Source organism: Anopheles maculipalpis, chromosome 3RL (assembly GCF_943734695.1).
Source record: "Anopheles maculipalpis chromosome 3RL, idAnoMacuDA_375_x, whole genome shotgun sequence".
Lineage (NCBI taxonomy): Eukaryota > Metazoa > Arthropoda > Insecta > Diptera > Culicidae > Anopheles > Anopheles maculipalpis.
Window position 1 is genome coordinate 17,746,422 of NC_064872.1, and position 14,243 is coordinate 17,760,664.

The window sequence follows — 14,243 nt, forward strand, 5'->3', positions numbered from 1 at the left end:
TGAGACAGATCATGAAAATGCCTCTGTGGAAAGCGAATTGAAAGGGTTACAAATGTCGCTAAGGAGAAGAAAATGGTTTGTAAAGAATGATTTAACGAAGAACAAAATACGTGGAAGGACACTACCGGCCTACAAAGGGGTAGGGGTAGTAAACATGGCTATAAAACTGGAAATCTTACCTTTTTGGTTGCACGATTTTTGGTTTTGCGTTTTTGTTTCGCGTTGACATTGGGCTAAATTAATTGCTGCGGGTTCTTTTTTGTTACGGTTTCGCATAACGGCGGCCAAAAGTTGCTGGGACAGATATTCAATCAACACGCAAATTCACTTACGTTTACTGATTGCAAGGATACAGGGTTTGGTTGTTAATTGATTTCGCAAGTTTTTGAAGGAAATTGCGCTGTGGATAAAAGTTGAATCGAAGGAATTTTAAAGCGAATGTTGAATCGATTAATGAACAGTTTTTATTTCACAGTTGAACGTTCAAAAATAGGGCATGTTTCGAGTGTTTGTTAAGTTGAAGTGGTGGCTCTTCTTATGTAAAGTAAATTTTGAATGCAGCAGCATATGTAAAGCTACGGGTGTTTGCTGTAAAAATTAATATGCTGTAACACAACCACTGTGGGCGAACCGACAGGATTTATTGCTTTGAGCACTGCATTCTTAGTAATCATCAAGCCAAGGTCTGTGTAATAAAGAGGTCAATGCATAGCAAATGTCATGGTCGGGAATTTAAGATTTACATCAGAAATTGTTTACACATAAACCAGCAGTAACATCGTAGAATATCTATTCGCTGATATTTTCCGACTATAAAACCATCATATACATCTAGCAAATTTCACAAACGTTTCTACGGAATCAGGCGCTTACTAGATTTGATGATGCCACGTAGTTGAATATTCTAGTCTTCCCTACGCGAGAAAAGTCTCCAAGTGGTGCCCCAGGTATTGGCGTGTGAAGAGCAGAGCCGTTGTGGCCACTACAACCGGACCGTAAGGTTTGATCGTAAGGTAAACATGGAGCTTAATGATGTCTCATCATAAAGCTTTATAAGTAACTGAAGTACGTGAAATCAAGAGATTGCATACATTTAAGCGTTTCGTTCTCAAACGTCAGTTAGGCGAGATTTCAGCGTTAAATATTTTATTTTTAGTGCAACATGACATACATGCACTATTCTAATTTACGAATAAAATTTGTTATTTTTTCTAACTTGGAGGTACCTGTGTAACGGTCTTTTTAAGTGATATTCATGATAAAATAAACACATTGAAAACTTGTGAGTGCTATTGGAAAAAAATTTAATCTTGATTTTTGAAATTGAGCGAATCACTACATGATATGAAATAGCAAACCTAGTCTAGGTTTGCTATGTTTTAGAAGGATCACAGTTCAAACTGTGATCGGATTACAAATATTGTTTTAAACTATATCGTCATGAAAGCATAAACGTACTACATTTACATCGGTTTGCTTATTCAACAGTTTAAGCTAAACGCTTAAACCAATGGCAAGAAGGATCAGATTCCCTTTACCTTTACCATGTCAGTTGATTGACCTATTTGAGCGCCGAACAAAACAAAACAAAAAAAAGGAAAATAAATGGGGAATATTTTCACTTTTTTTCCTCCACCTGGCAAAGTAGACAACTAAAGCGGATGTATAAATAAAAGTTAAGCCAATAAATTCGTCGGAAAATCAATTCATCGAAATCCGGACGCGGAAGGGGAAGTCCGGTGAACATAAATAAAGGAGGATTGCAGCCGGATGGAAGCGAAACGTGCCATACCGTTTGCTCGCCCCGTTGCAAACCCCTGTTCGAGTCATGGTTTTGTCCATATTTATTGCTACGAGGTGTAGAATGGTTCATTTCGGTATTTTTTTTTTTCATTGCATCTCTCTTGTGTCCATCGGTCAAACGGCGGCCTCGGAAGCTATCGGGTGGTGGGTGTGTTGTGAATCGGAAGCGATGTTACCGAATTTTTATGGCGTACTTTTTCGTGTAGGTTGATGCGATTTCACGTAGTACCACCGTGGTGGGTGGCTGACATTAATGCTATTTTATCGAAAATAGTTTGAAGCCTTGAAAATTCGCATCCACTGTGACAGGGAAACGTGGAAGGCTTTCGAGTGCTTTTTATGTAAATAGATAGCTGAAATTAAAATGATAGTTCTCGGTACGCGGGGAAAAAATTCAAAAGAGGAATGAAAAAAAATCCACTAAAACTCTGCTGTAACTGTGAATGAATATCGATTTGATAGTAGCAGCAAAGGAAATACCATGAACGATAAGCAAATTACGATGCGCTCTAGAAATCTGTGCGAACGTTATTGCTTGGTGATGTATGCGTCCAATCAGCGAAAGCAATAATCGTGATGCTTCGTTGGATAGGTGAACTTTACGATCAGATTTTGGAGTTTAACAGATGCTTTACGACCGTTTTATTGACTTGAATTGTGAGTCAGTTCTCTGATGTGATTTGAAAAAAAAATTAGTTTCGTAGTATGGAGGAATTTTTTCGTGCAATAATTAGCGTTGCATTTTGTTGTATTTGAAAGAAATGTTAAATGGGTTGATATATTTTTGAGATAATAAATTTGTTAACTAAGCAAAACATTACACCTTAACCGAATTGAACGGTGCACATGCATACTATATGCATGATGAAAAACCAAGGAAAAACCAACGAAAAATAGGAACGGAAAAAATATTACAGGGTTTGTCATATTTATGAATCCTGGAAGCATCCGAATGGTGCTCGATGGCGCTGAATAAGGAAGGTCTGGTAGTAAGGCCTTCGCAGGACCACAGAAGGTGATCCACATCGTGAAATCCGTCACCACAGCTACACACTTTTGTCTGAGTCAGTGTTTTACGCTGAAGACGAGCATCCAGCGCGAAATATTTTCACACCAGTCGAGACGCTATTCGTTAGAATGCCCTATCTCTACAGAGCATATCGATCCAAAACCTTAGAAATATTGCAGACAATACTAAATTGCAATTTTGTAAAAATTGGGAGGACCGGTAGGAGAGGCGATTTCTCGAAATAAAGACGAGCTCTCTAACTACAAGGTATGAGAAGGTTTAGTCAACCGGATTGGCTTCCGTGACCTAGTATGTCATTAATCTAACAAGAATAATTATAAAGAAACGATTAAGTGTTTGCTGCTTGTCGAGCTAATATTTTAAAAGAGCAAGATGAAGGACTTTTAGTTGTGGTAAAATATGCGAACTTACAACAAGAATGATTAAATCGGTTCGATCAAATATTGATAGCGATTTGGTACAAAACGAGGGTACACATTCCAAAAAGACTCAAAAAGACAGTCTCGCAGCGTGTAACATCAGTGTAGAACGTCACTTGTTTTCAACACGTGTAAAGAAACTATGAATGTTTATTTTTAAATTTCTTTATTTATAATTAATTATAACGGCTCAACACCGTATTTTTAACACCGCTTGTAATGACTGAAGAAATGAACATGACTCATAAGCTATTGCTTCCTTATTCTTTGTCTTATCTGCTATGAAAGATTGTTAGATGAATTTTTAAGGCTATTTTCCTAGCATCCTAGCCGTTTGACCTGGCATAAAAGAGCCTTCAGGGATAAAAAGGTATGGTATGGTGGTCCCAGGAATAGTAGCATCCAACGTTTTGGACTTTTGTTAATTCATAAACAAAGGTCTAACTTTATTGGCTACAATTAACATTCTAATTTAATGAAACACCTTTGATCTTGTCTGGGAGACATTTCCGCCTCTGAGCCATGAACGAGCACCATATTCCGGGTGTGCTTGGCAATTTTAAATTGATTTATGTTTGAATTGAAACTGATGGTTAAAACCTAGATATTAAATCGCCTCAATTATAAAATTTAGTCATCTCAAGCGGTGTTAACAATATGGCCTGGTACCGTATTAATTAATTTTAATAAATAAATAAATACATCGTCTCAATTAAAATTTATTAAAAACAGTCTTAAGACCGAATCAGGAGTTCCGTTTGATCAAACTCAACAATGACTTCATTAAAAGCATAATAAGTTCAAGCCAAAATAATTGTGTCCCCATTAAAATCATTTTTCTTAAACTCTTTGAATTGTTATATTAGGACAAACGTCCATCGAAATCTATTCCGTACAAAGGAGGGATGTTCTGACTTCTTAAGTCTTCTTGAGAACGCTTCTTTTAGATTAATAAAAAAATATGTTATACAAATACTAATAGAAGGATTCTTTCTAAACGCTACACTACCTCACACCAGTAAAAAATAGCAAATTGCAATGAAAAATATTGACAAGTGAAATAGATGCATGCAAGCAGAATCTATCCTAAGCTTTCTTTTTCTAACTAAGGAAACATAATACAAGGTACAATACTATCCAATAATTTTCTTTACAAACCCTACAAAACGTTCTGCAAACACAACATGTCATATTCTCTTGCTACATTTTATAAAAATAACCACCGCATGCCTGCCAACTGTCTGCAACCAGAGAAGCAACATTTAATCAAGTGCGCAACAAACAGCATCTGATACTTGAAAGCATCGCGTGCAGTGAAGCACTGCAACCCTGAATTGCAGCTATCATTCCCGCTGACGTTAAAACGATCGTTAATCGAATTCTTTCCACCTTTTCTTCCCTGTGGAGTGTAGTTTTCACCATTGGCCAAAGCCATTTACCAGTCGGCTTCTGCTGAGCAGTGGTTAGATGAAATGAAATAAACGAGGTAGCGAAAGGCTAACGATTGAGTGTCATATCGTACACAGTGTCGGTACGATGGAAAGCCTTCGGGCTAGCAGCATTGTTTGCTCGTTTGATTTGATTTCTTCTTTTACTATCGTTTAGGATCGTCGGGCGGGTACGACTTAGTTGACCGTTTTTCTCAACAAACATAGATGTGTTTTTTTTTATAATTCTTTTGGTGTTTCTGCTAGACACACATAGAGATTGTAGCGAAAAGTAACAGCATAAAAAGTTATGTTGAAAAAAAGGTGCATTGCATTGAACCGTTAAAAGTCATTACTGGTAGACATGCATATCCAATGGAAATTCAACCCGAACCGTCGATTGAGAGATCTATTCGAGTGCGTGGCAGTCCGTAATTGGGTGTGTTTGCGCGATTCGCTTTCAAAATAGACTACAGCACTAAGTCAACCTGTCGAAAGCAGTGTACACACCGATCGGCTGGTCCTCCTCCTCTTCGACGGATCGACGGTGACTGCAAGCCGTCGGGTGTCCAATAAAAGGACGTATCGTTTATGTTGTGTGCGTGATAGTAGTTTTTTTTTTAGTATTGTTTCGTGTCTCTAACTTCTGCCACGATTTGGCCAACAGTTTTCATGGTTTTTTTTTCTCCCTCTTTTTTTTCCTTGCTGCATTTGTTCGTTTGCTTGCAGATACTCATCGATTGCGTACGTTCCGCAGAAACCGTGGCTCCAGAACGCGACCATCCGGGAGAACGTTCTGTTCGGGGAGAACTTCCGGCCGAAGCGGTACGAGCGGGTGTTGCGAGCGTGTGCACTGAAGCCGGACCTCGACCTGATGCCTGCCGGCGATGGAACGGAAATTGGCGAACGTGGCCTCAAGCTGTCCGGTGGTCAGCGACAACGTATCGCCATTGCCCGTGCCCTGTACTCGTCGGCCAATGTGGTAATTTTGGTAAGTCCGAATGGTGCGAGTGTACGTGTGATTTATTTGTCGTTGCACTGTGTCGGACAGAAAGGGCAGTTGGATTTTTATTGGTTTTTTAAACATATTTAAATTATGTTTTAATTTTATTTATTTATTTATTTATAATTGATTATTACGGTCCAGAGCCGTAATGTCAACACCGCTTGTGTTGATTAGATTTTTACAGATTTATAAGGCATTTCCTCCTTATTCTTTGCCCTATCCTGGGCATACTCGGTTAAAATTATTTTTTAATTGTGTTTATTGTTTTTTGGGATGCATTATTTTATTGTGTTCTTTTTGAGCTAACTTATTTGAGCTTTTATGCTTTTTAAAATGGTTTTTAAGACATGGTTTTGAGTGTCCAGGATCGTATAATTTTCATTTTGCATCTTTAAATTTAATTATTTTGTTTTACACTGTAGCTGTAGCTTTAAAAGCTTCATTTTTCAGCTACATCTCCTATGTGTGGCTATTCAAATATTTTTTAGTTATAAATTTCTTTCACTTATACTCAACCTAAAATCCTGTTTTCATTACCTTGATTTTAGTTTCATAAACTTGTTTAAATAGCACTCTTAATCGCTCTACTATTACCGTGAACATTTTATTCACCAGGATGATCCACTGTCCGCTCTGGACAACGAGGTCGCAATGGACGTTTTCGAAAACGGTGTCCACCGGATGCTGGCACGCCAAAAGCGCACCATCATTCTGGTCACCCAGAAGGTGCAGCTGGTACATCGAGCCGACAATGTAAGTCAAACCAATCCCCGACCGACCGACCGACCTGACGGATGGACTGATGGACGTCCCGGGGAAAAAATGGTCTTACCGTGTTCCGCTCGATAGCAGGACATTTAATGGCTTTCTGGTTTCTTGGTTTGTATTGCTTTTCCCTCCCCATGCACTGCCCTGCTTTATCTTCCTCAACGCTACGCTCGGTGCGCGGACGTGGAATGATTGAACAACATGCAACGGACGTGCGGCAGATCGTGGTAATGGAGGGCGGTACGGTAAGCGCAACAGGTTCGCTGACGGAAATCGAGAACAATTATCCGCACATCCTGCGGGAGTGGAATGCAATTATAGCGAAGGAGCAGCAACAGTCGAGCGAAGCACAATCGAGGTAATTAGAAGAACTATTTGCAGCGAATCGGTGACCGTTGCCGTAACGATTCGCTTTTACTGTTGCACCGGTATTTGGCAACCGGAAACGCCAGGGCATACTCTCTCACACACACACACACACACACACACACACACTACCGAGTCACAAGTTTTGGTAGTTTTTTTCTTTACTCGAGACCGTTTCCGGTTAGCGCCATGCGCAACAGGCAGTGCAGTTTGTTGACTCCGTTTGAACACGGGTTGGAGCACGAGTGAAGAAATGCAGACGTTTGCCGGAGTTCTGTGGTTAATGATCTTTATTTTTTGTATCACTTTTCTTTCTCTCGCTATGAAATTTGTCCGTATTTTCGGGTCACTAACTGTTATGCGATGCGCTTGGAACTAAACCCATCCAAGTCCGGGACGAACTGCTCGAGAACGATGGAAGCTGTTTAAGAACGTTTCTCGCATCAGCTTCCAGCGCAACCATGCCACTGAGGAGAACGATTTCATGGAGGTAAGTGTGTAGAGGGCGATTAAGTGTATGAAAATTTTATTTAATTTTATAAATCGATTGACAATTGCTAAGACATGTGTGCGTTTAAAAATAATGCACACTCGAAAGAGTTATTGTAATATTATTTTGGTAAATAATGATTATTTCATTGTCTTTAGATGTAAGCAATTGGTCTAAAAACATTTCAAATGAAGGCTGACAATTACCGCCAAGAAAAGCAATTCAAACATTTGAGGACGTCATGTGATTGTTAACAATGTGCTTAAAATTAAAAAGAATAAAACTGATGCACCATTTAAACAAGGGAACGCCTAATATTATGCAAATTTTTCGATTATCTCTGCTAACACATAATAGTTCTCTATCATTTTACTCTTATTCGTTAATTAATCAGTCCCAAAAAAAAGTTAATGCAAAAATATTCTTGTCCTTACGGCCAGGCTCAACAAAGGTCCGGGTCTTCCTTCATTTCCTTTGCTGTCACTGTTATCAGCTGACGTTAGCTAATAGTCTCGTTGAAATTGGCGCCGGCCACACTTCTTTGACGTTCGCTCCAACACGCTTTCGACCATCTGCCCGTTGTTCAGCCGTCGCTGAAGATGGAGGTGGCGTTATGAGCCCCCTACCTCGCTACTCCTCTCCCGCTGCAGCTCGCCACGGCCAGTATCTCCCGTTCCGCATTCCATGACTGCTAGAGCTCGTCAGTGATGCGTGCGACGGCATCGCAGAAGTTGAACCTTATACGATCCTCCTACGCCAAGTAGCTCCTGGCGGAAGGCAGTAAACCGTGGGCAGTGTCACCTGGGCCTGCCACAACTGGGCATCGGAGGCAGTCCGGGGACGACGTGAAGCCCATACTGCACAGGTAATCGCGTTAAAAACCGTGACCGGAGATCACCTGTGACAGTTGGAACGATGGGACGTCGGGAACACACCGTCTGAAGCGGCTGGCACCTTCGCTGGTGGCATTCGCATCCTATTGTTGCTGCTTATGCACGAGAGTGATACTTCGCTCAATTCGGCGCGCTTCCCTACTGGACTCCGCCCGATCCGCTCACTGTCGATTCCATTCTACTTTCTAGGACCTAAACCCGTTAAAAAGTATATAAAATTCTTGCATTCGGTCCCAAGTCGGATCAATCGGGTTACCGTGAAAAAAATATTATTTTTCGTGTTGTGTTTCTACCTCAACGTTGTCATATAACTTAATAATTACTGTTTTGCATTTAAGAGCTTATTTGAGTAGGTTGAAATTACACTCAATATTGTTCAACAGAAAATAGATGTGGCAGACCGGTGGTACAGGCGACTAAAGCGCTGGTCTTCACACGACAGGCTCGGGCTTCAAAACCCATCCGGACCGTTCCCCCGTAGTTTGGACTGCCTATACAACTACGTAGAATAAGAATAATAAGTGAGAAACATCAACTATTTTTCAAGAAATTTCTAAATACTATACCGAGTCACATGTACGAACAATTATGTATACTCATTTGTTTGTGTAATTTAACATTAACTGGAAAAATGCTAGGTGGATCACTCACCCCTCTGACATACTCGTCCCAACTTCCGCTTGTTGGTTTGGTTTTCATATATTACACACACACAAAATTAGCCTTCGTCATGACATTTTTCCTTTACTAACTTCAGCAACTTTGAAAGCCACCGAAAAGCTCCGGTTCGTTCGTTCACTTCATTCATCCATATAATCATCCGTTTCGTTTGATTATGTTTTTGTACAGCATCAAAACCCTCGGCCCCGTGTACAGCGCTTAGCTGGTGGATGATTATTGGAAAGTTTTGTACATTTCACAGCCACTGCCCGATGAAACTTTGCAGAATGTTCATTTAGCAGTGGAGTTAACTTTTTTGCCTCCTCGCCACTCGAACCGAGTGCTGCAACCATCATCAAACCAATCGTTCCGATTGACGAACTCGAACGTTGCCCATCCAATCGGCATCGCGCACACTTTCGTTTCCGAATGGCAAATTAATATGCTGAACCGAAAAGAAATAAAGAGATAAGTTGTTGAGCCGTGTGCGGGCTGTGGATGGATGGAAAACTTTTGAGCTGTGAAAAGTTGCTTCCTTATTCGGCACCACACACACACACCCGTTTTGGAGAAAAAGTTTGCCGAGCGATGTCTTTCTCCTGCCCAAAAAAGCCAACCGATTAACCTTCGGAATGTTGGTAACATTGGTGGTTTGAGTTAAATCGGACATTTTAGGAACGGTTGGGTGTGTATCTTCCAGCAGTGACCAGGGCGCGAGATTCTTTGTCGATGCGGATGGAAAGTTTTATTGTGCTGCTTCGGGAAACAAGAATTCTCCAGAACGAGTTCCGTTTTTGGGATTTTCGGGCCTTTCGTCAAAAGTTGGGTGGAGGATAGGTTGTGGCATTGCTTTTCGTAAAAGGGAAAATATCATCCCTAGTTTTCGGTTGGGCAGGTAAGATTTCATAATTGATCGTCAAGCTTGACCACCACCCCCTGGTTGGACGACTAACGACGGCTGCTGAAGATGCTGGCAGAAAGTCGAAGGTGATATTGTGGTCGAGTATGGCCCAAGGATAAGATCTTTCCGGTTTTATAAGTTTCTCACAAAATAAATCGTTTCATATGTTTATTTTACGCCAGTTCATAGCATACAATTTGTTCGAGAAAAGTCATGGTAGAAGAGATGATTATGATATTTTTTAAGCATTTTATTTCAAGAACCACGTCCTGGATCTTTGTTTGTTTGAGATTTTTACGGGAAAAATAAGAGGTACAAAATTTGGATGAAAAAAAAATTAAAAATACAGTAAATTTGGATGTGTGATACTACTTGGACGGCTTGTTTGGATTAGTTATTCAAAAATAATTTTGGTTTATATTTTTGAAGTGAAAAAAGTAATCAAGTATAATTAGAGTATGTCTTTTAATTTATTACTAACAAACATTTTCTTCAGGATATCACTAAATCCTTTAAGAAGTGTCCCATCTTACGTTTAACATCAATTAAGCTTTTCATTTCCATTTCCTTGTACTCTCCAGCGCACATTTTACTTTCCCCGAACGATGGCCAACCGCGCATTGTTTGGATCTCGCTTTTCGACCCATGATTTTCCTTTACCAATCGAGGACTGTCACGAACCAAACGTTGCCCTACGCAGACACTTCTCGAATCGATTGCGAAAGGATTCACCGCCCTCGTCGGCAGTTGTGTTGCGCCGCCAGGATCCGCTCCGGTCTATCGATCCGTCCGGCACCGGAACACATCAGAATGTGTTTCGTGCGTTGTCACTACAGCTGGGCACTTCCACGACCGGAAGCAACGCAACAACTAGCACGGCAATCCAACGGCAACGCCAACCTGCGGTCGTTGTGCGTCACATTTCATTCCCAACCACGCTGACTACGAGTAGGGGCGCTTGTAGAGCTGATGATCGGTTGTACCGGATACGGGCCAACGATGGTGGCCGTGAGTTTCATCCGGGCCAGTTAGCTTCCACCGCATCCGGACCGTCGGCCCTGTCCGGTCAGCGAAGGTATGGATGCGTACGGTATTTACTGTGGGCTGGATTTTTATTCGCTCATCGCATCGTGGGAATTCTTTCAAGTCTTCTACTTCTCGGGTGCTCACACTGTGTGCGTGTGTGTGCGTTTTATTTTGTTCTCCACAGAATACTTGACATTATGGACGACATGGCAACGGGAGATGACCACGGGCCGAACCGGCCAGGTGTGCCAGAACAGAATGAGGGCAGACATAGTTGTGACGATTTGAAGCGTAGCTCCATTGGATTCCGCATTCCAGAGTTCCTGCGAAGGATGTCAGTTCGGGGTCGCCGGTTTTCCAATCCGACCGAGTTTGGCCGACCGTACGGGGAGCGGGGCTCAAGGAAATCATCGCGGAAGACCAGTTCGCTGAAGTTGGTGTGCGTTGGTGCTGGTGATGGCCTGATCTTTGGCTGTGCGTTTGATTGCGTCCTTCTTTTTTTTCTTTCTCTTTACTGCAGAAGCATTCCGAAGGAGCGACATCATTCGATCAAACGATTGCTTTCGACGATATCGCGCCGCAGCGAGGACACGGAGGAATCTTCCGTTGGTAAGTGAGTGCGAACTTTACAACCTGATAGAATGTACGATCTGGCCGGTTGGATGCGTGCGTTGAATATGGATGCGAAACTATTTACTGGCAGCATTTAATGGAAATGGAATACATAGAGACTCTCTGAATATAAGAGTAGGAACGCAAGGCTCAGTTGACACTTTTATATTAATTATTGCAATAAAAGTTTTCGAATAGTTTTATTTATTAACCATCTTCTCTTCTTCTACCTCTTGGCTTAACGACCTTCCTAGGCCACGCTGGCCATCGAATGACTTACCGGGGTCTTGCAGAAACCACGTAGTTGGATAGACAGTCCTCAATCATTCAATAATCATATATGCCCTGCACGCTTAATTATCTAAATTTAAACATGGTTATTAATTATCTTAACTGAATTCATTGCTGGAAGTTTTTTTTTTTATTTATAATTTATTGTGATATGATAGTATTGAAGATTTTATGTCAAAATACAGTTTCACTGTAAATTTTGATATAAGATGAATTCTGTCCGCAGCGCTACTCGTAAAAATATCCTTTGTGGATAAAAGACACCTTACACCTTACACCTCTAACTTGACTAAAGAGATGCCAACAATCGTGGAGACGAGTTGATAGAAAGGTGGAAAAACTTAGTTGTAAATCAGGAAATCCCATATGGGACAGGAGACGAGTTGACAAAAGGTGGAAAAACTTAGTTGGAAATCGGGGGATGCCATACGGGATAGGAAATTGAAGTTGCGTATGAAGCACACGCCAGGGAAACTTTGCGGTCAGTCGAGGTGTGACGAGAAGGTATATCCATAGAGAGATGCTAGGTCATATAGTACAAGAAAGTCGAAGTAAATCGGAAGAGATACGAGCAATGAGAGACCATGACCTTGATATAACTGAGAAGGGAATTCGGAGGATTTCTTCAGATACTACAGACCAAGCAACTCAAACTTGGACTCATATAGAAGCAGTGATAAAGATTGTTTATCGATATGATCGATACGATCCAAGTGGATATTTTCACTGAACGTATCCAAAGCGAATTGATTTGCTATCCACGAAGCGGTGATGTGCTGTTACAATTACAGACAAAATAGAAGCAAACGAAATACGTCAAAAGACTCACATAATTCCAAATTGATGCCCTGACCGAGCAAAAAATCTGCACATGAAGGAATGCATCGTCTTAAAGCATTTAGTTTTCAACCGATTCACTCCAGTCGCCAGTCTTTCCAGCCAGTGTTCAGCAAAACGTCATACGGTTAGTGCGCGAGATCAGACTATTCCATTTTTTTCCCCTTGGCCACCATATACTGCCACTCTTCCGTTGGCATGCATTCGGAGTTTTGCGTGCTTCGCAAGACATTCCACTTGAAGCGCGAACAAGCACCACTTGTGCCCAGGATTTGCGATTCCGAGCGAAGCGCCAGTACCAGTACCGGTGGCGAAAACACTTGGCAGAAGGATTTTATCGATTATGCATTCCGGATGTGGTTGAAGCTACCGATTGAGGGTGCGCTTCGTTATCGTTTTTCTTTCACGATTCCTCCAGCCGGGGGTGTGTACAGTTTGACGAGCTTGAAGTTGATTTCCGCGGGATTAGCTTTGCCGTTGTTGGAAGGTTAGGGAATTACGTACGCGCTTTCAGATTTGGTTTGTGCGATTCGATTAGCTGTTCGTGTGAGATGCCACGCCATGGGTGGTTACGGTGGAAGAAAGTGTAACGTTCAATAATCCGATTTTGACATGCCTCGATTCTTCGATAGTATGCGATGCATCGAAGGATGGGCCAAACCACAGCGGGGAAGGAAAAAAGAGGGTTAAAATGGCGATGTGAAAATAAAATGCAAACGGGAATGTCGTCGGTTCGCTCGCCAATCTGGCCGCCGCGACTGGCAGCCGAGCGATAGAGTGCTTTAGCATAATCGTGCATTATGCGCTGCTGGGGGAAGCCGGTTGACGTCCCGGGAACTGTGACGGGTATGATGGGGTTATTGCGGGTCGCGAGAGTGTACGCGATTGCATCATAAATTGGAACGTCACCAAGTTGTCGCAGCAGTGAGCAAGTGCTGTTGAGCATTGCTCTGTGTATGTGTCTGTTTTTGTGCATTTTTTAATGCGCTTCCCATTTAGTCTGAGAAATTTGGAGCACAAATAGAATAAAGTATGCGACAGAAAATTACCACCAGATTTACGCTCTCGAGCTGCAGCAAGCATTTAAGTGAATGACATTGTTGAACCTTGCCGACAGTATGGTGGCTTGTGGCCCTAAGCTGGAGAAATATATAATTCACGAATCACGAGCGTTGTGTTAAGATGCCTTTCAGTTGACAGAAAGTCAGCTTCAAAATTCCAAAGAGTCCGCTACCTGTTTTATTTGTAAATATAGATCTTTTACTTTATTTCTATACATTTTAAATAATTTCCAAATAACTCTGTTCATACAGTATACAAAATTCGTCAATATATATTGTATTCAATTTGATTTGATCAGCGTTAAACGACGATTGTTAAATTGGGCAGATTTCACATGCAATCTTTGCCATTCATTGCCGTTACAGATTGCGGTGAAGCTGAAGTGTCCAATCGATTGATCTACGACGACGAACGCAAATACGGCCGTATCCCGACCCGCATGTACTGGCTGTATCTGATATCGTGCGGTCCACGAATGGTTGCCATCTTCTTTCTGAGCGCGTTAGCCCAGCAAGCCCTTAAAGTGTACACTGACTTCTGGCTGCAGGAGTGGACGGATCAAACGTCCACCGTTTCGTCGAACTCCGTGCCAGCAGAAATCACCGATGGGCAAGCACCAAAGCCGATAGAGGTAACGCCGTGTGCCGATGCT

The 14,243-nt window shown here is 41.7% G+C and overlaps 2 protein-coding genes across 2 annotated transcripts in view; one reads left to right on the forward strand and one right to left on the reverse strand.

Moving 5' to 3' along the window:
- Positions 1 to 14,243, reverse strand: part of LOC126564828 (protein pygopus) — a 341,232-nt gene that overhangs the window by 33,236 nt on the left and 293,753 nt on the right. The window lies entirely within an intron of this gene.
- LOC126565767 (ATP-binding cassette sub-family C member Sur) overlaps positions 1 to 14,243 on the forward strand; it is a 48,736-nt gene that overhangs the window by 27,698 nt on the left and 6,795 nt on the right. The window contains exons 10-17 of the mRNA XM_050222975.1: positions 5,409 to 5,670; positions 6,301 to 6,438; positions 6,675 to 6,811; positions 7,210 to 7,309; positions 10,345 to 10,838; positions 10,974 to 11,222; positions 11,310 to 11,398; positions 13,957 to 14,222. Of these exons, the coding sequence (XP_050078932.1) occupies positions 5,409 to 5,670; positions 6,301 to 6,438; positions 6,675 to 6,811; positions 7,210 to 7,309; positions 10,345 to 10,838; positions 10,974 to 11,222; positions 11,310 to 11,398; positions 13,957 to 14,222 (1,735 nt within the window). The remainder of the gene's footprint in view (positions 1 to 5,408; positions 5,671 to 6,300; positions 6,439 to 6,674; positions 6,812 to 7,209; positions 7,310 to 10,344; positions 10,839 to 10,973; positions 11,223 to 11,309; positions 11,399 to 13,956; positions 14,223 to 14,243) is intronic.